The following is a 25,947-nucleotide window of genomic DNA, read 5'->3' on the forward strand; positions in this document are numbered from 1 at the left end:
GAACTTGGTCTTCTGATCCTCAAGTCTGAATGAGCGTAATAAGGCCTGTAGTTCCGGGATCTTAGTAATCTTACGATTAACCGGAACGGCCAACACTGAGTTAAGTGCAACCAAGTACGTGGTAATAGTGCTACCTTTCAAGTGTCTATGGGTACGCAAATGTAGGAAGTATTCAGCTAAAAACTGATGTGACGCAGTAATAGGGCCTTGACCTTTTGCCTTGCAAAATGTTTCCAACAATCCCCACTTGTCATCGTAAAGGCCTCTAGTAGAGGCACAATGAGCTAACGTTATAGCTCTTGCTGCCCGAGCCGAATAGCCCTTTGCACTTAATGCCTTCTTAAGACGAACCAACCGTGCAGACGAAATCTGTCTGGTGTTGGATGAGGCAATTTGCTGTGAAGGTGGATAAGTAGGTTGGACCACTGTGGGAGGGGTAGTGGATCATTTTCTGCTAGGTTTCTGAGCTTGACGAACCATCCTCTCGCTGGCCACCAGGGTGCGACCAAAGTCAGAGCAAGTATTCTTGTCTCTTTGATCTTTTGTATTACCCTGGGAAGTAGAACTGGTGGCGGAAATGCATACGCTTTTAGTCCTTCCCAAGGAATGCTGAATGCTGAATGCTGAATGCGTCCACCGCCCAAGCCTTCGGATCTGGTAACGGGGAGACATACGTCAATAGTTGGTGAAGTTGCAAACAGGTCAATGTTTGTTTGCCCGAACTTCCGAAGCAATAATTGGAATGCTTCAGTGTGAAGTTTCCACTTGGTGGGTGCTACCCTGACTGGGCGTGATAGAGCATCGGCCAGAATGTTTCGACATCCGGGAATGTGCTGAGCTATGAACCGTAGTTGCAGACGATCCACTAGATGGAAAAACCTGAATGTCAGTTGAAGTAGAGAGTGGGAGTGTGTTGTTCCCTGATTGCGCAGACACTGCACCACAGTGCTGTTGTCTGTGGATATGGAGAGTTGGGCTGATTGTAGTTGATTCTGCCAATGGGATATGGCTAGAATTACGGCTTCCAACTCCAAATTGTTTATGTGCCACTTCCGATGAGCCCTTGACCATAGCCCTAAGACTGTCTGGTCTTGTAGGTGATCACCCAACCCCTGAAGGGAGGCGTCTACGAATAGGTGTAGATTCGGCGACAACCCTGATAAAGAGACTCCTCCTAAGACATTCGACTCTATAGTCCACCAAAGGACTCAGATGAGTCGGTAGCATGATGGCCTTGAGTGGATCCTGACTCCTGATGTAAGGGTTCAGGAATTGTTGTATTGGGCGTAACTGTAATCGGCCTCTGTTGCCATTGGTGAAGTGTGCGTGATTGACAAAGAGCAGGTGACAGGAGGCGTAAAATCTTTTGCCATCTGTCCCTCCGGACTGACAGGAGTTTCTGATCTGTTTGAAATAGTCCTCCTATGAACTGGAGTCGAAATAACTTCGCCTCGTTGATTATCCAACCCAGTTGATATGGTAGCCTTCTGGTGAATTCCCGGTGGCATACTAACATCGTAGTGTGTTGATGACACAGGAGACAGTCGTCTATGTACGACTTGAACCAAATGTTCCTCAGGTGTAGAAACGCAGTTATGGGCTTCATTATTCGTGTAAATAGCCACGGGGCCACTGAAATGCCAAATGGGAGTACTGCCCACTGGTAGTGGACCCCATTGAACTGGAACCTCAGGAATCTGCTATCGTTGGGATGGATCGGTATGTGCAGATATGCATCTTGTAGATCGTTACTGATCAAGTAATCGAACGCTTTTATGCTGGTTCTGAGTAGTCTCAATGTGATGAGGCGGAAATAGGGTGGACGCTTCAGATAACGCTTGTTGGAGACAGAGAGATTGTGTATCATTCTCATCTTGTCTGAGCCCTTCTTGGGTACCAGGAAGATGTGAGAATAAAACCCCGGAGTTAGCGCTGGGGTGTGTATAATCCCTACCGCTCTTTTTTCCAATAGTAAGTCTATGTTGGCCTTTAAAAGGATATGTTGCTTCCTTGGATAATTCCCAGGGATGGGAGCCGTGGTCAACGGAGGAAAAACCTCTATGTCTAGTTGGTAACTGTGGCGTAGAATGTTGAGAACATAATCGTCCCTGAGGATGCTCCAGTTTTTCCAAAATCGACTCAGTCTCCCGCCTACGGGGATATCGACAATTGGGGCGACTAGGGGTAGGAGATCCCAGTTGTGACTGTCCAACATTTTAATGTTTGCCCCTCCTATCGCCTCCCTTACTATGGTATTTACCACGTCTGGATTGATAAGAACCTCTGCCACCCCCTTTACCACGAAAAGAATCTTGCACCTGTCTTTCCTTAAGGGACTCACGTCTAGGCCTGTAATTGCCTGACTTGCCTGATCGCTGGGGAAAATTCTGAGAAACATGCTCCAAAGCCTTGAGCGCCGTTTCATCCCTAGCGTAACTGGAAACCTTGGCATGTGTGTCTGAAATCTGTTCGTTGAACAGAGATGATAAAGAACAAAGTTGACGTAGCAATCTGTGCTTAAACTCTGAGTCCCAAGTAGATAAGGCTAAATAACCCAGTCTCCGAGTGACAGTTATTTCCACCAACGCAGCTTTAAGATGATTCCTCATATGGTCAATCTGATGCTGTTGAAAATCAACTATAGTTTGGAGGTGATCTAGTCGGTAAGGATTATCCTCTGACAGATCCTGCTGTACCGCCCGAGTAGACCATGCTAATGCTGATAAAGTTTTTAATACCCTGAGAGTGGTAGGCCTTGACGAACCTGCCATTCTCTGTTTTTCCTCATCCAAACTATGTGCCTGGTTTGCTGCCTCAGAGCCAGCCATGAATAGGAAATTCATCTTTCCTAAACCTGGGAGGCTTGAATGACGGCGTAAGTGTTAGCCTGGAGAAGTCCTCATCCAAAGATCTAATCATATCTGACATCATAGGGTCAATCAGAATCGACGTATATTTTTTATCCACCCCACTACCCGGGGAAGGTACTGAAATGAGGCGGTCAGCTACCCAATCAGGTACTTGTGCCAGGCTAAGGTGAGTATTCCTTGCAGTCGAGGAATCTCCCTCCTCACCATTAGAACAATCTGATGAATCAGAACGATGTTGATGTGTACGTCTAGATGGTGTACATCTAGACCGAGGGCTTAGATGAACTGCCTTGTGAAAAGGAATCATGAGTTGATGTCCAAGTACGGGCAGGTGTACTGGTACTACTCAATGAAGAATGTACTGTATTATGACTCACAATAGGAGTATTATATACATTAGTCACTGGAGTAGGTGGTAAAATATGTGCCGTAGATGTAATTGATGCAGGTGTCTGATACATAGGCGTAGGCGTAGGTGCAGGATACAATTGTGTCATAGACTGCTGCCACATGGATTGTAGAAAATTTTGCGTCCAATTAGTATTTGTAATTGGCATATGCGCCTGAGCCTGCGCCTGCGCTGGATATGTTGGTACAGCGCCAAGCTGATCTTGTGCTGCTTGCGTAATATCGTACGCTGATAGCCCTGAGGCTGATGTCATTGTAGATGCGCTTGGGTAGTAGGCATTGGCTGCGCTTGGCACAGGCATATGAGGCGCAATGCTCAATGGTGTAGACTTGAGTCTGGCTTGGGTTGGCGCTACCCCCAACAACGCATCTTGAGGCGCTGGCGCACTGTGTGCAGAAGTAACAGACGTAGAATTCTCAAAAGACTGCAAATTAGGTCCAGTTATGATACGCCCAACATTCTCCGGGAGAGAGGATTCCGGCGGCATGTGCACCTCCGCAGTGACAGTAACGACCAACCTATTATTCCTCAAAGATAAAGGTTGCGTTGTGATGATCGAATCCTGTCCCTCGCTCATTCGCGATAGACACATTTTCCTTTTCTCACGACGTGATTGCTGCAAAATACCTTTGTGAGTAACCTGCCTATACCTCGCGAAACTTGTTGGAGAGAGGTTTACACAAAAAAACACATTTAGAATTTGGTGCACAAATTTGCGTACACACCAAACAATGAGGATCTTTAATCGATTTTTTTCCAAGACAATTTGTACAACGCGCAAGCATATGTTACGCAATAATATACTAGAAGAAAAGGGACAGGAATTTACTGCCGTAAATAATAATTTATTGGCAAAATTTTTGAACGAGTTGAAAGTGTATAAATGATAGAATATACGCAACTCAATGAACCGCCAAAGCTAGTAGTATTGAAAACAACATATGAAATATGTTATACATACATAGCCGATAATTGTAAACAATTGACTACCTGACAGGCAAACAATTGTAACACAATTCAAAATGGCGGGGAACAGATAGCACGTGGCGGGAAAAAAGACAGTGTTTTTTCCGCCTCAATACATCAAATGCAACTTCATAACATGTTGAAAGTAATATGAACAGAATACATCACCCATCGCAGATGAATTTAGAATGGTAGACGAATTTGAAGGTCTAAATAAATCCAAAACCGAGAGCTCCGCTGGAAACGTCCTAGCTGTGTCGCGACAGGCCGTGATGTGAAGAGTTGACCTTTGGTCATGTGAGGTCACGGGGACAGCAACGGCATGGTGCAAAAGTGGGATTGTGGAACAGAACCTTCACCCAAAGACCATTGCCGGGACGCTGTCCCGTTTTGTTTGTTTTTTATCGCAAGGTAAGCAGTGAATGCATTAAGGAGTAATGCAGGATAAGTTAAAAATTTAGGTATGTATTGAACAGAATCACGTCAAAAGGACAGATTTAGAAATAATGTCAAGGACATAAGCAAATATGCAGTAAACTTAAAACCATAGAACTACCATAGACAGGTGTCTGTGGAACAGAGACTAGATTTAGTGAATGCTTGCTCATGTATTTCTGTATGTAGGATCACATCTTATTCATTGCAGATTGTAAAGTTTGTGACAAATATCTACAGAGATTGGTATACTTGTAGTGTTTGTAAAATCATCAAATATTGTTGACATTGAGCTCATTTTTTATCCCTTATGTGTAAAATGGCCATGGTAGGATGGCAGTTATAGTATCAGAAATGGTGTTTCCTCAGTTGTCAAAGCATGACTAAGAAGAGTGTAGAGTGAAGGGACTAATGTGAAACCACCGTGAAGGAGAAACTGTACCTTGTCTTCCACAGGTTCACCAAATGATGCAAGCAATGACTGGAACTGAGCAATTAGCACATTAACTCTTGTCTTCAACTCTGGAAGGCAATCTCGTATGTGGTGCATCAAAAGCTGAAAATACACAGCAACTAAGTAGGATGGAATAAGATAACATTCAAAACTACAACATTACATGACACCAGAAAGGTGAAAGTTCTAAAAGAATCAGGGAGTTGGTTCTGATGCTACTTTGAAAAGAATTTTCAACTATATCACAATTTCATGCACATGGAAGTGATACAAGTTCAAGACGAGTACAATTTTCAGATAAACCCACAAAACAAACAGAGGATTATAGAATCAGGGTTATTCCGTGATTGAAACCCACAAGGTACGATACTAGTGGTGGGCAGATTCACATACAATGCGATTCAATTTCAATTCGATTGATTCATGATTTAACTACTTGGTAAGTTGGTATCACTTTTTTTTTCAAACATTTGAGTATTAATAAATATTTAATTAAAGAATGGTGCATATTTTGTATTTCAGAATCATGTTAAATGTAAATAATAAAAAACAAAACAAACTGTTTTCTGTTTTATTTGGTGTTCAGTTTCAGTATAATGCAAGTGAATATTAACGACAACTAATGCCTAAAAGACTCATTCAAAACTAACAAATTTGTGCGACCAACCAGCAAGCACTTTCACACTCATAACACTTCAGGTATTACTAGGCGGAACAGCACTTATGACATGACTTCAGGTACTACTTAACTCTTTCAACACCAGTCAACCAGAAGCGTTTACTGCTGTGCAAGTTCCCAGAGACTCTTGTGTGATAGATGAAGCCAACATTTATCAAAGAAAAATATCTGCTTGTGAAACATCTTTGCTCCTAGATCTATATGTTATTTATACACCAGTTGAAAAGTCTGATCATTTTGTTTATAAATATGAACGTTATGTTTATCACATTATTTAAATAATGCATTTACAACTTAATTAAGTTTGTTGTAAATAAAAACATGTAAGCTGACACATTCATAACGTTCACATCAGGGCCAAGGAAGAGAAAATCCACTTACCTATTTCTTTTTTATTTTCATTGTTTACGTAATTGGAAAAGCATTTTAAAAAGAATTATCAATAGTATCTGTCATCACCTATTTCAGTAACATGAAAAAATACCCCTGTTTTCGAGGCTTCATAAGAATAACACGTTTGTCGAAGACTGGCATATGACACATCGCTAGAAAGCTTATTCTTTCATCAACACGCTTGTAACATCGCCTGGAGTCTTTTCGAAGTTATAAAAAATGATTTCATTGGATAAAAATTGGTTTCTTAAGACGCTTTCTGACCGAAATCTGCTACAAGGTTTGTGATTAGTCAAATTTGAGTATGTGACCTAAGGCAGGCAATCCGTCCTCGTGTTTGATGAATTTCAGATTTTGATAAAAGATTTCTGTTAAATTGTGCTATTCTGAACATTTTAAGCAGGAAATTGTGATCTAAATTAAAGATATGAGGCTTCATGGATGTATCGAGCAAGGTTACGAGCCGTGACAAAGATTTTTCATGGATATATCATGGCATTAAATATCGTGTCCGAGCCGAGAATTCGAGGCGACGAAAGCCGAGATGTCATTTGATTTACATTACATGCGATCGCACGAAAAGATGGAAATAATAACTTAGCTGTAAGTTTGACAACTTTTAGATATATTTTTGTTGATTTGATTTATTACTTTGTATACCATATTTTAAGTTTTGCTTGAAACGACTAAATTTTGCTCTTTGACATGTTCAATGTGAGCCCGTTGTCGATGTGTGTCCGAGAATTTTATTTTCAATAAAATTGCAGGAAATAGTGAATTATTTTTTAATCTATCGATCAAAAATGCTAAATTGAAATGGAATATGTAAACGGTAAAATACTAATATTAACATAGAAACATTTTAAGCATGTTAAACTTGATAAGCATGAATCGTTTTACCGATTTTGAATCGATTCAAGAATCGGAAATTACAAAAGATCAATGTATTCGGGGATCGATATACGATACTATGCTCAGTGAATTGCAGTTGAGGCCACTGGGCCACCATTCACACACAAACATTTGAAGTGGAAAGTGTCTACAACACTAACTGTCATGTTGACTGGGGCAATACTGAGCAAACATTTACAGAGACATTAGCCATATTCAAGGTTGTGCAGAATATCATAAGAGGGAGATACTCACTCTGTTCAGTGTCTTCGCAAGGTAGGATGTTCCATTTCTATTGGCAATAGATGGATATTTCTTTTGTAGGAATATAGCTTCATCCTTTAATGCTTCTTGCAAATCCTGTAGGGTAATTTGATTTCATCAATATATACATTAATCAATTCTTAAACTGTGGAATAGTAACTATGAAACTTTGTTTCTGAGAACATGAAAACTATTTACTGACATAAAAAGAATACTACTCAATGCTTACTTCTGGTTCTGAACCACAAATATTAGTATTAATTGGCTTTTGTACATGAATATCTAAAGAGAACAGGAGTAAGTTTGAAAAACGTTGGTGGCATGCCTCACCTTTTTCTTGTTGATATCTGCCTGACTTCTGTTGACCACTCCGATGATTCCTAACTTGACTGGGATGACCCGGCCACACAGCACATCCATGGCATCTGTGCCAGCATCCATCAGGTCCAGCTTTGTAATAACAGCCAAAGTTCTTCTTCCTGAAAACACACATACACAGCTTTATCTTCTTAAGATACGCTAGATACAGGGTTCATTTTCCTACTGCCAAATGCCCTTTATCAAGAAACAAAATGAGTAAAATGTAATTTTGTTTTATATTGGTATACTTATCATGCATTACTCCTTAATGCATTTACTGCTTACCTTATGACAAAGAAAGACAGCGCTTCATGATGGTCCTGGGTGAAGAAAAAGTGTTGTTTCCATCTCCTGAAGTCATAGTGGGGAGGCAAGTCTGCGAGTCCTTATAATTAGCATAGGCCATCTTCCCGAGGAAAGGGAGTAAACTGACTATAAAAGTCAAGTTTCCACCCTTGCCAAACTAGGCTTATATTATGGAGTTACATTTCGGCTGGACTAATGTGTATGTATAGTCCAATCAAAATCGCTCAAAAAAATCAAAATCCGATTCGTAAACTGTCATGCAGATTTTGGTCAATTGCGGGATTTGCAAAGGATGTGCACCGCCAACTCGTTGTCAACAGATATTTTCCAAATCTTTTCATGTTTTTAATTAAGGTGCTCACAGGATTTGATGCACTTCGCGATGTAAGACCCATTTTATCACAATATAGATCTTGATTATCAATTAGATAGTCTTGACTTGGCTGCCATTTTGTTTGAAGCAAATGCAAGTTATACGAGAGGTGGAATCTGATTGATCCATACGAGAGGCTTTGAAGGGACACAACTCGTAATAGCCACTGGTGGCACTATGATCGAGCCCAGGAATTCCAGCCTAGTTCGGCAAGGGTGGAAACTGGACTTTGATGAGAATAGGTGTGGAATATCTGTTTCTGCGTGTGACGCCTTTACTTAGCACATAGTAATGCAGGATAAGTATACAAACGTAAAAAATATTTAGATTTTACAATATTATTTTACTTATCCTGCATTACTTCTTAACACATCTGTATCAGACAGTGTGGTGGGTATACCTTCAGATGTAAAAAAAACCCTCAATAATTATAAACCCTTCAAACGACAAGTTGTCAAGGAAACTATGGCGATAAGCACAAAGTGCGGATGGTAGGGCTGGTTCAATCTTATTTACAGAAAGTACATGAGAATTGAGGATGAGTTCAAGTAAACAAACAGTAAAAAAGAATATTAGTGCAAGATAAAATATTTAAACAGTGTTACCAAGCCAAAGGTGAAAATCTTGAGTCAAAAGGGCCAAAGCTACAGATGCCTTCAACATCTTCAAGGCCACATTTTGAAGATAATGGTTGGCGAAAACCGTGTCGGACATCCAAAAACATGATTTCTCTTATAGAACATTTGTTATGTACAGCCATGGTTGCAGTGACTGCTCTGATCTCGTGACAATTGTTCACTCTTGGCAGATCAAGGTTAGCGATCTTGTAAGCCTGCAGGATGACTGCGCGTAACCATTGAGATATGGTGTTGCGACTAACTTCGGTTGTTGACAGGAAGGAATAGCTGTTTCCGCATGCCACCCCTAGTCTTGGAGTGACGGATTATAACCAATAGCTCACGTACAGGGCACAAGAGGAGTTCACCCTAATCTTCGACCCCCACAATTGTAGAGATTGGTGGAATGGTGAAGGACCGGTCCTTCGCTTTGATATCCAACCACAACCCGAGATGCTCAACCATGCTCAAAATAGATACAGGTGACGTCAAGTGCATGTGTCGCAATGTGTAAAGCCAAGAGAAATATAGTTCTCTTGGTGAGGTCATAAAAGGATGATGTGCTGAGGGGATCAAAGGGGGGCCCACGCAATCGTCATGTACCACATTCAATTCTTAAGCAGGGGACGAAATTTGGCCTTTTGACCCTCAAGCCTGAAAGAGCGAAGAAGGGCCTGTAGTTACAGGACCTGAGCCATTTTGTGATTCCCCGGGATGGCAAACACTGAATTAAGTACAACCAAATATGCTGTAACGCTGTACACCGAATAGCCTCAAGCACTTAACACCTTTTTAAGACAAACCAAGCATGCAGATGAGATTTGCCTGGTGTTGGGTGAGGTAGTTGGCTGTGAGGGTGGATGAGTAGGTTCCACCACTATGGGAGGGGTAGTGGATCGTCTTCTGCAAGGTTTTTGAGGTTGATGAACATACGCTTTTTTAGCCCTTCCCAAGGGGATGCTAAATGTGTCTACCGCCCAAGCATGTGGATCCTGAAGTTAAACATATGTCATAAGTTGGTGGTTCTCGTGAGTTGCAAACTCAATGTTGGATTGACTGAAGCGATGAAGCACCAGTTGGAACACCTCTGAATGGAGTTGCCACTTCGGGGGAGCCACCCTGTCTGCCCAGGATAGGGCGTTGTCCAGAATGGTCCGACATGTGCCGGGGACGTGCTGGACTATGAATTGTAGTCCCAGATGATCCACTAGATGAAAGAACCTGAACGTCTGTTGTGGGAGTGGGAGTGCATTGTCCCTTGATTCCAAAGACACCACACAACCATGTGGTGTTGGTGGAGATTGCGAGTTTGGTGAACTGTAGCTGCTTCTGCCAATATGAGATGGCCAGAGTAAGCATTTCCTACTCATGGTTGTTGATGTGCCAAGTATGTTGTGTGACAGACCACAGCCCTGAGGCTCTCTGGCCCTGTGGGACCCCACCTCTTAAGGGAGGCATCAGTTGTATATTTTGGGTTAGCCCAGATAAGGAGACGCCTCCTAAGACTAAGTTGAGAAAAGTCCTTAGAGGGGATGGTAGCGTGATGGCTGTGTCTGATGTAAGGGGCCAGAAACTGTTGTATTGAGCACAGATGAAAGCAACCTCTACTCGTCAAACCCTTGGCTGAAGTGAGAAGCCCAGGCAAAACTTGCTGTTGGTGAAGTGTGCGTGACTGAGGATGGGCAGGTGACAGGTGGCATATGATCTTGAGCCATTTGTCCTTCGGTGCTCGCAGAAGGTCCTGATCTATCTGAAACAGGCCTCCTATGAACAGGAGCCGGTAAAATGGAGTTAACTCCAACTTCGCCTGGTTGAGTGTCCATCCCAATTGATATAGCAGACGCCTCGTGAAATCCGGATGGTGCACCAGGGTGGATGTGTCCGGATGACTCAAGAGAGTACGACTCGAACCGGATTTTCCTCAATGTGTAGAAAGGCAGTTCTGGGATTCAATATTTGTGTATATAGCCACAAGGCCACTGAAATGCAAAATGGCAGGCCTGCCTAATGGTAGCAGAGCCCATGGAACCCGAGGAACCTGCAGTCAGAGTGATGGATAGTGAAGTGTCCTATGGTAATCGATAAAATTGTAGATATTGTAAATTCATGTTATAGTTATTAATTACACGAAAATAACATTCATATTATATCATCATGTGTAAATATATTTCATAACTATGGTATATTTCACTGTATATACATTAATATGTAATTGTAAATATTTATCATTTGGTAGGGCCTTCTTCAGATTTCGTTCTTTGTATGAAGTCGTCATTATGATTTAACAGTTCATTATCATTTCAGTTGATTATTAGTACATGTATTTACCCCATTTATTGCTTAGTTCTTACCTTTATTTACCGTTCAGTTTTCTGTAGAATGTATCTTCTTTGCTGTGTTCCATTTCCTGGTTTGCAGCAAGCCGCCATTTTACGTCACAGCCTGAGTTAATTTATAGTTTCGTATCTCGCATTTCTGTTATTCAGTTGCTTCAACTTGATTAATTATCATGTAAATATTTTTTTGAATTATTCTTTTAGAGACTTAGTTCAATTAGGCGTTGATTGCTTTATGCTTTGCTTTATTTATTGTACTTTCTTTCGCATGAGTTCGTTGATGACGTCACTCATCAACATTGACAGTTGCAGACAGTTGCAGACTTGTTTTCATCATGATCAGACGCTGATTTTACACACTTCATTTGGGTTATGTTTATAGCTTTTAAGTTTGGCCAAGACTTAATTTATTCTATTGTAATAACCATTGTTCATCATAGCCCTAAGGCTGTCTGGCCTTGCACGTGAGCACCCTACCCCTGAAGGGATGCGTTTATGAGCAGGTGTCGACTTGGGAATAACCCGGACAAAGAGACTCCATCCACCAACTAGGGTAAGGCCTTAGTTGAGACGAACGTTTCAGGAATTGTTGAGTTGGGTGCAGTTGTAAGCGGCCTGTGTTGGTTAGGTCCTGTGCCGAGATGAGTAACCATTGCAACACTTGCCATTGGCGAAGCGTGCGTGGTTGGTGTAGCGCAGGTGATAAGAGGCATAGGATTTTGTGCCATCTGTCCCTCCAGTCTGATAGGAGATCCAGGTCTGTCTGAAACAGGCCTCCTATGAACTGGAGTCGAAAGGATGGAGTTAACTCTGACTTCGCCTCGTTGATTATCCATCCAAATTGATATAGTAGACTTGTGTTGATGACACAGGAGACAGTTGTCTATGTATGACTCGACCAAATGTTCCTCAGGTGTAGGTACACAGTTACAAAGTCAAAGTACATTGAGAACGTAATCGTCCTTAAGGATGCTCCAGTTCTTCCAAAACCGATTCAGTTTCCCGCCTACAGGGGTATTGACAATTGGGACGACTGGGGGAGGGAGTGCCCAGTCGTGACTGTCCAACACTTCAGTGTTTACCCCTTTTATCAACCATGACAGGACTCATAAGAACCTTGAGGTTTCCCTCTGCCACGCCTTTTCCCAGCGTCCTGGTCCTGGCTTTCCTTGAGAGACTCGCATCTAGGCCTATAATTGCCTGACTTGCCAGCTCGCTGGGTTATCTATGAGAGACATGCTCTAAAGCCTTGAGCGCCATCTCATCCTGAGCATAACTGGAAACTTTGGCATGCGTGTCTGTGATCTGTTCATTGAACAGAAACGTGGATGACCAGGGTTGCCATAGCAGCCTGTGTTTAAATTCAGTCCCAAGTAGATAGAGCTAAATAGCCAAGTCTGCATGTGACAGTGATCTTTGCCAGCGCAGCTTTTAGGTGATTCCTCATGGTCAATCTGACACTGTTGGAAGACGACTTTTGTTTGGAGATGATCTAGTAGGTTAGGGTTATCCTCTGACAGATCCTGCTCTACCACACGTGTTGAAAATGCTAGTGCTGACAAAGGTTTTAATACCTGTCTAATTTCCGTTTCAATAAACGCAAATCTGGTATCCTAAACCTTAAGTGTAGTAGGCCTTGGTGAGCCTGTCATCCTCAATATGTCCTCATCTAAACATCTAAACTAAACAATTCATCGTTCCTAAACTTGGGTGGCTTAAATGACTGCGAAAGTGTGAGTCTTCATCCAAATATCTGTCAGCATAGGGTCAGCCGGGATCTATGTAGGATGCAACCATATGGTGTCCTTTTTATCCACCCTTTTACCAGGGGAAGGTACTGATACGAGACGGTCCGCTACTCAATCGGCAACTTGTGCTTAGCTGAGATGCGTATTCCATTCTGTCAAAGAATCTCCATCTTCGCCATTCGAAAAGTCTAACGAACCAGAACGATCTTGACATGTTCATCTAGACGGCAATCTGCTTCTGCTCTGGTGCTTAGCGCTACCTCTGACCGAGGGCTTGGATGATCTGGCCGGTGAAATTGAGTCATGCAGTGATGTCAATGTACGCCTGAATGCGCATATTGCATTTGTATATTGTAGACGTTAGGTGCCGGAGTAGGTGCGAAGCCTTGTGCCATGGCGTAGGTGTTGGCGCAAGATACAGGTGTGCAATAGACTGCTGCCACATGGACTGCAAACATTTTTGCATCCAATTAGCGTTCTGGAACGGTGTTGACACCTGAGCGGGCATCTGCTGCGCTGGATATGTTGAATCAGCGCTAAGCTGATCATGCATAGCCTGCGTAACATTATACGCTGTGAGCCCTGGGGCTGATGTCATTGTTGATGCACTTAGGCAGTAGGCAGTAGGCAGGAACTGCGGTCAGCGCAGGTATCTGTGACGCAATGCTCATTGTTGCTGACTGCTTCATGTCTTGAGATGCTGGCGGCGGTGACGCAGATCTACCAGAGCTGGTTGTCTCAGGCCGCTGAAAATTAAGACCAGTTAGGATACTCACAAAATCCTCCGATATTGATGATTTCGGCGGAGGGTGCACTTCTGCAGTCACAGTTACGAGCATCATATTGCCCATCAATGATAACGGCTGCATGGTAATGACAAAACCATGTAGTTCGCTATTCAGCGATTGTAACATCTTGTACACAAAAATTACAATGAGAGTTTGGCAAGCAAATCTGCGTGCATGCCAAAAAACATGGATGAGGATCTTTAGAAGATTTTTTTCCATGACAATTAGTACAACACGCAAGCATAAGTTACGCAAATAAATAATTGTTGATGAAACGATACTGGAAGAATGCCGGAGAATTTAACAATAATTAATTGGCAAAAAATTTGCTTGAGTTGAAAGTGTAAACAATATTTTTATATAGACGCAACTCAATGTAACGCCAAAGCTAGTTGTATTTAAAACACATGAATATGTTATACATACGTAGCTGAGAATTGTAAACCATTTGACTACCTTGGCAGGCAAACAAGTGTAACACAAATTCAAAATGCGGGAGTACAACGAGTATGTGGCAGGAAAAAAGACAGAGTCTTTTTATGCCTAAATAATCCACATAAAAATGAGAGTAATATAACAGGAATGCATCGCCCATTGCAGATCAGTTTTAGAATTGTAGTCAAAATCTGAAGGTCTGAATTAATCCAGAAGGAGAGTTTCCCTTGGACACGTCCATGATGTAGCGCTGCAGGCAGTGATGTGAAGAAGGTGACCTTACCTGTCATCAAGGTCATATGACAGCGGTGGTGGTCAGTAAAAGTGGGACTTAGAGATTCAAAATTTATTTCTTCACCCAGGACCATCGTCATTACGCTGTCCTTCTTGTTGTCGTAAGGTAAGCAGTGAATGCATTAAGGAGTAATGCAGGATAAGTAAAAAATATCCTTGGTATTTAAGTAAAAAATGAAAATTTTAAAACATAATTCAAAGCAATATTTCTTTTCAATTTGATAATATTCACACTACAGCAATAAAGAGGTAACTTTTATCAAGCAAGTAGATTGAGATGGAACAATGAGATGGGTGTCTGCCCGTTGGTGGAAGAGAGTACCCACCTTCTGGATCCACATCACGTGCCAGCTTCACCGATTCAGATGTAGCAAAGTCTGTGTTTGCTGAGGTGACGGCCAGTATGACAGAGTTTGGGTTACTGATATACTTCAAACACAAATCTCGAATTTGTAGTTCAATATCAGCCGGCTGGTCTCCAACAGGAAGTTTTGTGATACCAGGCAAGTCGACTAAGGTCAGGTTTACTACCTTTCCAGAATACACTTTCAGGTTGATGGGCTCTGAGCATATACCCTACAGCAGAGACATGTTCATGATCAACATGACAGACATCAAAACTTATTTAATATACATATTATATAGATTCATTCCACAAAGCCTATCACATCACTTATAGCCTAGAGCGCATACACCAAAACATCCCATTACTTATAGCCTAATGTGCATAAAACAAATCTTTCCATTACTTATAGCCTTGAGTGCATACATCAAAACTTCCAATTACATATAGCCTAATGCGCATATACCAAAACTTCCCATTACTTACAGCCTAGAGTGCATACATCAAAACTTCCCATTACTTATAGCCTAATGCGCATACACCAAAACTTCCCATTACTTACAGCCTAGAGAGCATACATCAAAACTTCCCATTACTTATAGCCTAATGTGCATACCGTATATGACTGCGTATAAGCCGAATTTTGAGGACCAGAAAAAAGATTCCGTAGAAAGGGGTCGGCTTATCCACGGGATACACTTTCATGATAGTATTTTTCAGATCGTGATCTGTCAGAAACATCGCCTGAATGACGGTCCGATAGATTACAACTTCCCGAAAGTTATAAATTATCAATAAAGTAATTATTATACACCAATGTTGTCATTTTAAAAAAAATGTTATGCATGTTACTACTTCCGATAATAAGTTTTCAATTGAATGTTTAAAGTTTATCGTTCTTCATGTACTCCACAATCTTTACAAGTAACAATATATGTAATTCACAGCTATAATATATAATCCCCAGATGAAATCGCCAATAGCTATTACGTACGTTTTGCAAAGTTCATAAATTGAGAGTGAACAAGTGTCTACCTTTATTGAAAGATATATATATAGCCTAATGTGCATACATCAAAACTTCCCATTACGTATAGCCTAGAGTGCATACATCAAAACTTCCCGTTACTTATAGCCTAATGTGCATACGTCAAAACTTTACATTACGTATAGCCTAGAGCGCATGCACCAAACTTCCCATTACGCATAGCCGAGAGTGCATACATCAAAACTTCCCATTATGTTAGCCTAGAGTGCTTCACCAAAACTTCCCATTACTTATAGCCTAATGTGCATACATCAAAACATCCCATTACGTTTAGCCTAATGTGCATACACCAAAACTTCCCATTACGTATAGCCTAGAGTGCATACATCAAACCTTCCCATTACTTATAGCCTAGAGTGCATACATCAAACCTTCCCATTACTTATAGCCTAGAGTGCATACATCAAAACTTCCCATTACTTATAGCCCAGTGTGCATACATCAAAACTTCCCATTACTTATAGCCTAGAGTGCATACATCAAACCTTCCCATTACTTATAGCCTTGAGTGCATACATCAAAACTTCCTATTACTTATAGCCTAGAGTGCATACATCAAACCTTCCCATTACTTATAGCCTAGAGTTCATACATCAAAACTTCCCATTACTTACAGCCTAGAATGCATACATCAAAACTTCCCATTACTTATAGAATAGAGTGCATACATTAGCACTTCCCATTATTTAGAGCCTTGAGTGCATACATTAAAACTTCCCATTACTTAGAGCCTAGAGTGCATACATTAAAACTTTCCATTACTTATAGCCTAGAGTGCATACATCAAACCTTCCCATTACGTATAGCCTAGAGTGCATACATCACAACTTCCCATTACGTATAGCCTAGAGTGCATACATCAAACCTTCCCATTACTTATAGCCTAGAGTTCATACATCAAAACTTCCCATTACTTATAGCCCAGTGTGCATACATCAAAACTTCCCATTTACTTATAGCCTAGAGTGCATACATCAAACCTTCCCATTACTTATAGCCTAGAGTGCATACATCAAACCTTCCCATTACTTATAGCCTAGAGTTCATACATCAAAACTTCCCATTACTTATAGCCCAGTGTGCATACATCAAAACTTCCCATTACTTATAGCCTAGAGTGCATACATCAAACCTTCCCATTACTTATAGCCTAGAGTGCATACATCAAACCTTCCCATTACTTATAGCCTTGAGTGCATACATCAAAACTTCCTATTACTTATAGCCTAGAGTGCATACATCAAACCTTCCCATTACTTATAGCCTAGAGTTCATACATCAAAACTTCCCATTACTTACAGCCTAGAATGCATACATCAAAACTTCCCATTACTTATAGAATAGAGTGCATACATTAGCACTTCCCATTATTTAGAGCCTTGAGTGCATACATTAAAACTTCCCATTACTTAGAGCCTAGAGTGCATACATTAAAACTTTCCATTACTTATAGCCTAGAGTGCATACATCAAACCTTCCCATTACTTATAGCCTAGAGTGCATACATCAAAACTTCCCATTATGTTAGCCTAGAGTGCATACATCAAACCTTCCCATTACGTATAGCCTAGAGTGCATACATCAAACCTTCCCATTACTTATAGCCTAATGTGCATACATCAAACCTTCTCATTACTTATAGCCTAGAGTGCATACATCAAAACTTCCCATTACTTACAGCCTAGAGTGCATACATCACAACTTCCCATTACTTATAGCCTAGGGTGCATACATCAAACCTTCCCATTACTTATAGCCTAGAGTGCATACATCAAAACTTCCAATTACTTATAGCCTAGAGTGCATACATTAACACTTCCCATTACTTATAGCCTAGAGTGCATACTTCAAAACTTCCCATTACTTATAGCCTAGTGTGCATACATCAAAACCTCCCATTACTTATAGCCTAGAGTGCATACATTAACACTTCCCATTACTTAGAGCCTAGAGTGCATACATTAACACTTCCCATTACTTAGAGCCTAGAGTGCATACATTAAAAGTTCCCATTATTTATAGCCTAGTGTACATACATCACAACTTCCCCCACTGCAATAGTGTAGTTCTTATAGGACTGATGGCATTTGTTGCCAAATGTGGACAGTGCACATTTCATGCAGCCTAGTACGATGATTGCAGCTGAGATTCCATGACTGAAAGGTCACTAGGGCTGTAATGATGCAGTCATGATACAACATATCTGCATAGTATGTTATATGATATAGTATGTTATATGATATATAAAACTTGACATTTGACAGATCCACATGGTTTTTGGAACAGTTTGGATCATCAAAACAAACAATTTTAGAAATTTGCTTTATTTATCTATCAATGGCTTCAGAACTTCAGATCTTAAGGTCAGCTAAAAGTATTTTCACGCTTACTGTTGAGGACATTAACACTCATATAACAAGGCTTCTTATGTATACACCATGATATACATGAATTAATACATTTTGTGTATTGATAAATGACCTCATAATGCACTTCTTGGATCATGGCAAGCATACCACAGCCCTAGCTGGAGTCTTGACACTTCAGCATGTTCAGAAAACAGATAAACCTTATTTGTCCCTGACATTCTGTCTGTCTCGTTGACGATCTCCTGTCTAATTTCATCAAAGTCAGTGTAGACTTTATTCTTAGTGTGCAGAAATTTGCCAAATTCATCCGCTTTGATGAAAGCTGAAAGACACAACCAAATCATTGATTTAATGCAAACATGGAGTCTGTCATGTGTCATCATCATGCTAATACACATCTAATAAGAGACAATGTAAATGGACCAGCTACATCACTCATCAAGAACTGTAGGTGTTTAAAATGTAGTGTCCATAAGTTTTACAGGATGTTTTTCTTTTGCAAGTCAAATAGGATTGTATGTAAGTCAAGCAGGTTTTGTGGTACAGTGTTCCCTCGCTATTGCGCTCTTCAATATGACGCTAACTCTGTTATAGTGTACTGTAAAGCATGGCTCCCAAAATTAACAAGTTTTCCAATGACACGATGTTTTCCCCCATCTCAGAAAACATTATCAGCTGATCATGTAACACCGGAAATACCAGTCAACAAATCCGAACTGAAGTACGAAATTTTATCTTATTATAATATCTGGTTGTAAAAAAAACATTCATTGTTTATCTGCACTAATGTTTGCAATATATTTGATTAATTATATTCAAAATTTCATTCAATAATTATAATAATGTTTACAATAATTTTGGTGAAATTGTATGCGAAGTGATTGGAACATTGCACAACTAACCATTTATTTACAGCAACCACTCTGAGATTACCGCTATTGACGCCTTGAAACAAACTTTAGTTGCAAGAGAATGGATACACATATCATAAATGATGTACCATGACTCGCTAAAAGTCATATTTGAGGCAGTTTGACTATTAAATGTCAACATAACATTTTCGCAATCGAAATACATGCATACCACCTGTACCAAAGTCTATGCTTATGGCTCTAAAGATTTTAAGCATATATAATGGAAGCTGCAACTAAAATAACACGATATTGGAATATATATTCCTGATAAAATAATAATTTCAGATGCAATTTCTTCTGATCATTGCATCAAAATTCTTTGAAGTTGTATCATTAGGTACTTTTTAACTGAATCACCGCTAGATTGGGAGGAAACGTGTGCACAGCTGATTGCTATTTCCGTCATGGTTTACGAGAAAATACACACAGTAATCTTAATCTCTGTATATTAAACAATGCCTTGGAGAGCAGGAAATACATTTTAAATGGTAAATCATGTCTAGAGATGTTTTGTACCAAATTTCATACTTTTATTGACCAAGTTTGTTATAATGTTTATTCACCTGAATTCACTGAAAGGATACGAAGTGTTTTTTGAAAGCGCATATTAATACTCGATAAATCTTTTTATACACTATGAATCATAAAAAACTTCTATGCTAACATTTTTTTAAACTCTGAAACGTGTATCGCAGATCGTGTTAGGTAGGCAGAGCATGAATACTGTTTTGTTGGTCATCTACCACCTACGACTCGACCTCAGTTAAACCGCTGATCATCTATAACGTTCATCATTTATTTGGATCCAGTTCATTCTGAAATTTCCTCCGATTATGTAGTTTATATTCAAAAGTGGAACAACTTAAGTGAAATTGCCTATTATTTTTGTATATAAAAAATTAAAAATCATGCTCATATTATATAAACAAGTTCTCTATATTTCAACATGACACATTTTGTCATATACATGTACATTAAAAAGTAAAACAAGGCAAGAGCTTCTTTAAGCAACCTGTGTAACTAACAGGGGCTAAAACCACCGACACAATTGTTTATCCCTAACCATTATAACTGCTGTGTTGTCAAGTCATATGACAAAACTTAAAATGGCTTCAATGTAACAGAGTAGCAATATCATATACTATAAAAACACACAAGTCTTACTTCCATCTTGAGTCCTAGTCTCAACATCATCTCTACCTAAGTGAATCAGCTGCAGCACTAGAGGTCGTCGAGTTACAATGCCGGTTCCACGTGGCAAGAAATCACGCCCAACAAGACTTTCCAACACAGAGCTCTTTCCAGAACTCTGAAAATATGATGTAGTACAATGACCTCACCATGCTCACCAAGCCCCAAGTACAAATCTGGAAACTCTTACAAAAATCTTAAATATTTGGCACTGGTCGTGCAGATATTAATGTGATCATTGTCCTGTATTCAGCTGCACATATCATGATCAGATAAAACTCTAAAGAGCAATCGAGTTGTCCAATATCATATAAACACAAAAACAGGTCCATGGTACTGTAGCCCACATTGATAATTATTCAGTCAACAGTTGAAAATGTCAACAAAGACAATCACAGAACAAAAGATGCTGTCAGCACTGATTTCAAATATTTTCTGTATAAATAACTTTTAACGATTTGAAAAAATATTGTCATAGAGAATATACATGCCAAAGTTTAGCTCCCTCAATTCTAGTGAACATATAAATACTGCAAAAATAACACAGAACATATATGTTGAACCCTAAATGTAACAAATACCAAATTTCATTTTATGTTGAACAAAATTGGTTGGGGAATGACCATCAACAGATTTTTCAGTATGACTGTTGTGGCAGCCATTTTAAAAATCAGATTCAAACCTCTTGATGACGATCTCTGCCGTAGGTCACATTTTTTTCGGATTGTTAGCCCGACAGCTAACCAACTGAACTATGTCCACAGTGTGAAACTAAGTGCAAATTTACCTAGTCATGCCTAGTCAATGTTACGGAACTGAACGAAAAAGCGTTGAATAGGTGACAGACACTTACAAAGGTTACAGGTACGCATGATGTCTCATGACTTTAGTCTACAGACACTTATGAATGATCCCGATGCTATTTGGCACACTCGCCCCATTCCATGATCTACAAGATACTGAGTGGCGAGGAATGAGCCAATATGGCGCGACCTGAAAACTGCTCCAGGCGCCAGACAGAAAATTGTGGTAGGGAACACTGTAAAGACTATGTGGATATTAGTAAGGAACAAGGGAGGCATTAGCATGGCTAGTGACAACACATGGGTGAGTTCGCTTTTGAATCAGTACTGAAAAAATGTAGCTGGTGAAAAATAGGCTTGTGTGAAAGTTTCAGGACAGTTTTGAGTAGCCAAATTATTCAACACAAAACCATTTCATCCTTTTTACTCGACGTTTTTTTGTTAAGAATATTATGACCCTCTATAGAATCTATAATAGCTACTAAACGGGTATCTAACCCTAATGATCATAAAGGGTTGATTGATCGTAAAGGGGATCCAAGGGCTAAGGATGGAGTTCGGGTAATCTAATAGCCAGTAAATGGGTACCTAACCCTAATGATCGTAAAGGGGTGATTGATCGTAAAGGGGATCCAAGGGCTAAGGATAGAGCTCGGGGTAACCGACCCTAACACTGGCGACATTTGGATGTGTTCAGCGCCAATGTAATATCCCTAATAAACTGCATTCTTGTACATAATAATGCAAATTAATGAACCGAAAAAATAATGGCCTACCTTTAGAATACAGTACAAAAAACTTTTCAAACACGTGATCATACCCTATGACGTAATTTGTGGTATTTTATTGCCAGTCACACAGGCGAAACAATGCCCTGTGACGTCAGGGGTCATCGAGTGTGCATAAGCTCCTCCCAGTGTCTTTCATCTCTACACGCAATGTCACTGAATACGCCCTGCGGTGTTGAGAGTTTTGAGTATTTGCATACTAATTATAGCCTGCGGCAGCACATTTTCGAGCAAGCGCTAGTTTACGAAAGCACTTTCATTTTTTATATATTTTTTATTTCGTTTTTCTCGTAATTCAAGTGGATAAAATGGTTATAAATGGGAACTAATATACATATATTATTTTTTCGGTTCATTAATTTTCATTATTATGCACAAGAATGCAGTTAATTAGGGATATGTCATTGGCGCTGTCCCTAGTTTTAGGGTAGGTTACCCCGAACTCTCTATCCTTAGCCCTTGGATCCCCTTTACGATCAATCACCCCCTTTACGATCATTAGGGTTAGGAACCAGTTTAGTGGCTATTAGATTACCCGAAGTCTATCCTTAACCCTTGGATTCCCTTTACGATCAATCATCCCTTCACGATCATTAGGGTTAGGTACTCGTTTAGTGGCTATTATAGATTATATAGCGGCTCGTAATGTTCTTCACACAAAAAACGTCGAGTAAAAAGGATGAAATGGTTTTGTGTCGAATAATTTGGCTACTGGAAACTGTCCTGGAACATTCACACAAACCACTTTCACCGGCTACATTTTTTCAGTATTTTTATTCAAAAGCGAACTCTAGGTTGTGTCGTCACTAGTCATGCTTATTCCTCCATTGTTCCTTACTATTATCCACATCATCCTTACAGTGTTCCCTACCACACTTTTCTGTCACAATATCACCCGACGAATTATCAAATACCATATATATCATGCGTACTTGCGAGTTCGACGTCTGAAGCCGTTGTCAGTTCACGGCATATTGGCTCATTCCCCACCACTCGGTATCTTGTAGATTACGGAATGGGACGAGTGTGCCAAATGGCATCGGGATCATTCGTAAGTGTCCGTAGACTAAAGTCGCGAGACACCATGCCTACCCATAACCTTCGTAAGCGTTCGTCACCTATTCGACCCTTTTCGTTCAGTTCTGTAACGTCATAGGCTTGACTAGGTAAATTTGCACTAAGTTTAACAGTGTGGACGTAGCTCAGTCAGTTAGCTGTCAGGCTAACAATCTGAAGGTCACAGTTTCGAGTCCGACGGATTCTCACAAAAAACTGGTTGCTTGTCTTGAGACATGTGACCTATGGCAGAGATCGTCCTCACGAGAAGTCGTGGTACTGTATTCTAAAGGTGCTCCAAAATAATATATGTATATAATTATTAGTTCCCATTTATAACCATTTTAGCCACTTGAATTGGGAGAAAAACGAAATAAAAAAAAAAAAATAAGAGTGCTTTCGTAAACTAGCGCTTGCTATAAAATGTGCCGTCGTAGGCTATATTTAGTAAATAAATATTCAAAACTGGCAACACAACTTGGCGTATTCAATGACATTGTGTGTAGAGATGATAGATCACTGGGATGAGGTTATGCACACTCGATGACCCCTGACGTCACAGGGCATTGTTTCGCCGGCGTGACTGCCAACAAAATACTACAAATTACATCATAGGGTATTGTCACTTGTTTGAAAAGTTTGGGGTACTGAATTCTTAAGGTAGGCCTGGAACAGATATGATCCACATACTTGAAATTATTTTCCAGACATTTATCGTCATAACACTTTCACTGTCATTTCATCAGTTTGCATATTTTTTGTCAGTTGTACCAATTTGAGAAAAATCGAGTTTTGCATGCCCATAAAAGTAAACAATTGGGTGTTAATCACTTGGTAAACATGGTAAATGAGCACTAATCATTTGTGATAGCAGCCATGGTCCTGTGTCAGCTTATTAAATTGACTCATTAGCCCAGCACAGCTTCAAGCTGCTAACATCCGAAAAAGTGCACTGACAAAGTACAATACTCCCATAGCACTATGGAATGCTTAACTGAACAAACGGCAACAATGATTTCTACAGTGACGACTTGACTTAACATAAACTTGATGTTCACGAAGCACTTTGTGCATCTAGAAGAAACATGTGCAATTGCTGAATTGCAAGCAAAGCAAAGATCCAATCAGCGTCATTCAGACCAGGCGCAAATGTGGTCTCGGTAAGATGCACCACTGCGAATTTCTGCGAATCGGGTCGTTTTCGCCAGCACCCTGTCGCTCTCATCCTGACCTGTCAATGTCAAACTGAACTCAAACCATCTAATAATGCGATAGTTTAACGCTGAGTTACTGACAATTCCACATGTTATCGGTACAAAAAAATCATCACCGTGACAAAGTTTACAACGAAAAAAACCAACTTAAGAGGTTTCCAATGATGTGCCTACTTGATAATGAAATTGATGACCAATGTTGCAAAATACTTTACTGGTTATGCGTGAACTCTTGTCAGCTGTATATTGAAGGACCAAACTATCTCACAAACCTGACTACCAATTACCACAATTTGTGGCAGCTGTACTGTCTCTGAACCAACTGTGTTGAACACATCTTGCAGTTTATTTATTACAGGTATCAAATTTTCCATCTTTCATTCCCTTCGAAGACAGAAAATGGCGAAAACCGGGCTGAAGGGAGATAACTCTGAACATCCGGCAGGTACTTGTAAACAGACATTGATGACGTTCTGCGCACATTTGTTCGTCACGCAAAAATCACGGAAATGTCACGTCTGGTTTGCTCGAAACTCTATTGTTCATGACTACTCACGCACTTATACGAAAGCAGAAATAATACGAACCGGGCTATTTTAAAATTTTAATTCTATAGTAATATCGCATATGGGAGATCGTGGTGCGCGCTAAAACGGCACCGAGCGAATACGGCACCAATGATCGGAGAAACTCGGCGAAGCCAAAACGGCTACTTTTGAAAACTGCACCTTATTTTCTTAATTTGTGTAAAGAAAACAATGAATGAAATCAAATCAACATGTCATATCTATATCGGAAAGGCTTATTCCACTTAGCGACACATGTGCAGAAAAAATGTCAACATCACTCTGGCTGTGGTTTATAATATCGCTAATATCGTGTTGTGACTGTTCGTTACCTGATGGGACCTAGGACCAGGAGACAGATTTCCACAGGCCTCTCCAAAGCATGAAAATTCTCCTTTTTCAAAATCTTAAAATTACTTATTCAAGCCTTTCGATCTGTCGGAGTAAAATGAATTTAGCATTCATATTGTGTGAGAAATTAAGCAATGTGAAGTGAAAAAAAGAAAGATAGATCATCAAGCCGGTGTAACTTTGAATTTCTACCCGCAATTGAGAAATGAACCGGTCCTGTTTTCAACGTTGAAAAATGAACCCAAACAGTTCAATGATGACTCATATCACTGAAACATGAATTGGCTTATTTTCCAACGCTTATAGAGCCTTCGGGGTTTTAATTCAACGTTGAAAAATGAACCTAAAATAAAAAACTGTGAAATCTAATCTTGACCCGCATCAAACTTCAACACTAACATGTGGTCGTCTTACAATTCAGCGCTGAAAACATACGGTATCCATAACTAAACATTGCGTATACCTGTTTATTACCCACGTGGTGAAGATACAGGTGGTAAGATACTAAATCCGTACGTCACACGTGTGTCGTACAAGGTTGACCTTGTTTTATTCGTTTTGATTGGATAACCGTGACCTCTGTCACACCGGGACTACTTTTTTCATTCATAAAAAATCGCGAGACGTCATTCATTTTGCGATTACAAGGCAGAACTGAAGAAATTCATGAGAACGAGAGATATTTA

At 40.1% G+C, this 25,947-nt stretch overlaps 1 protein-coding gene across 3 annotated transcripts in view; it reads right to left on the reverse strand.

Annotated features, from left to right (window-relative positions):
• The window catches only part of LOC139445529 (dynamin-1-like protein), a 91,765-nt gene extending 67,005 nt beyond the window's left edge, over window positions 1-24,760 (reverse strand). For all 3 annotated transcript variants that reach the window (XM_071226673.1, XM_071226672.1, XM_071226671.1), the window contains exons 1-7: window positions 24,617-24,760; window positions 20,457-20,601; window positions 18,579-18,700; window positions 14,945-15,194; window positions 7,692-7,840; window positions 7,353-7,457; window positions 5,123-5,236 (exon numbers count right to left, since the gene is read on the reverse strand). In XM_071226673.1, coding sequence (XP_071082774.1) covers window positions 5,123-5,236; window positions 7,353-7,457; window positions 7,692-7,840; window positions 14,945-15,194; window positions 18,579-18,700; window positions 20,457-20,601; window positions 24,617-24,718 — 987 coding nt within the window. In that variant the 5' untranslated portion in view covers window positions 24,719-24,760. The remainder of the gene's footprint in view (window positions 1-5,122; window positions 5,237-7,352; window positions 7,458-7,691; window positions 7,841-14,944; window positions 15,195-18,578; window positions 18,701-20,456; window positions 20,602-24,616) is intronic.
• Between the last annotated feature and the right edge of the window lie 1,187 nt (window positions 24,761-25,947).

The sequence above is a fragment of the Haliotis cracherodii genome, unplaced genomic scaffold (assembly GCF_022045235.1).
Source record: "Haliotis cracherodii isolate W230 unplaced genomic scaffold, xgHalCrac1.p SCAF_6, whole genome shotgun sequence".
Taxonomy (NCBI): domain Eukaryota; kingdom Metazoa; phylum Mollusca; class Gastropoda; order Lepetellida; family Haliotidae; genus Haliotis; species Haliotis cracherodii.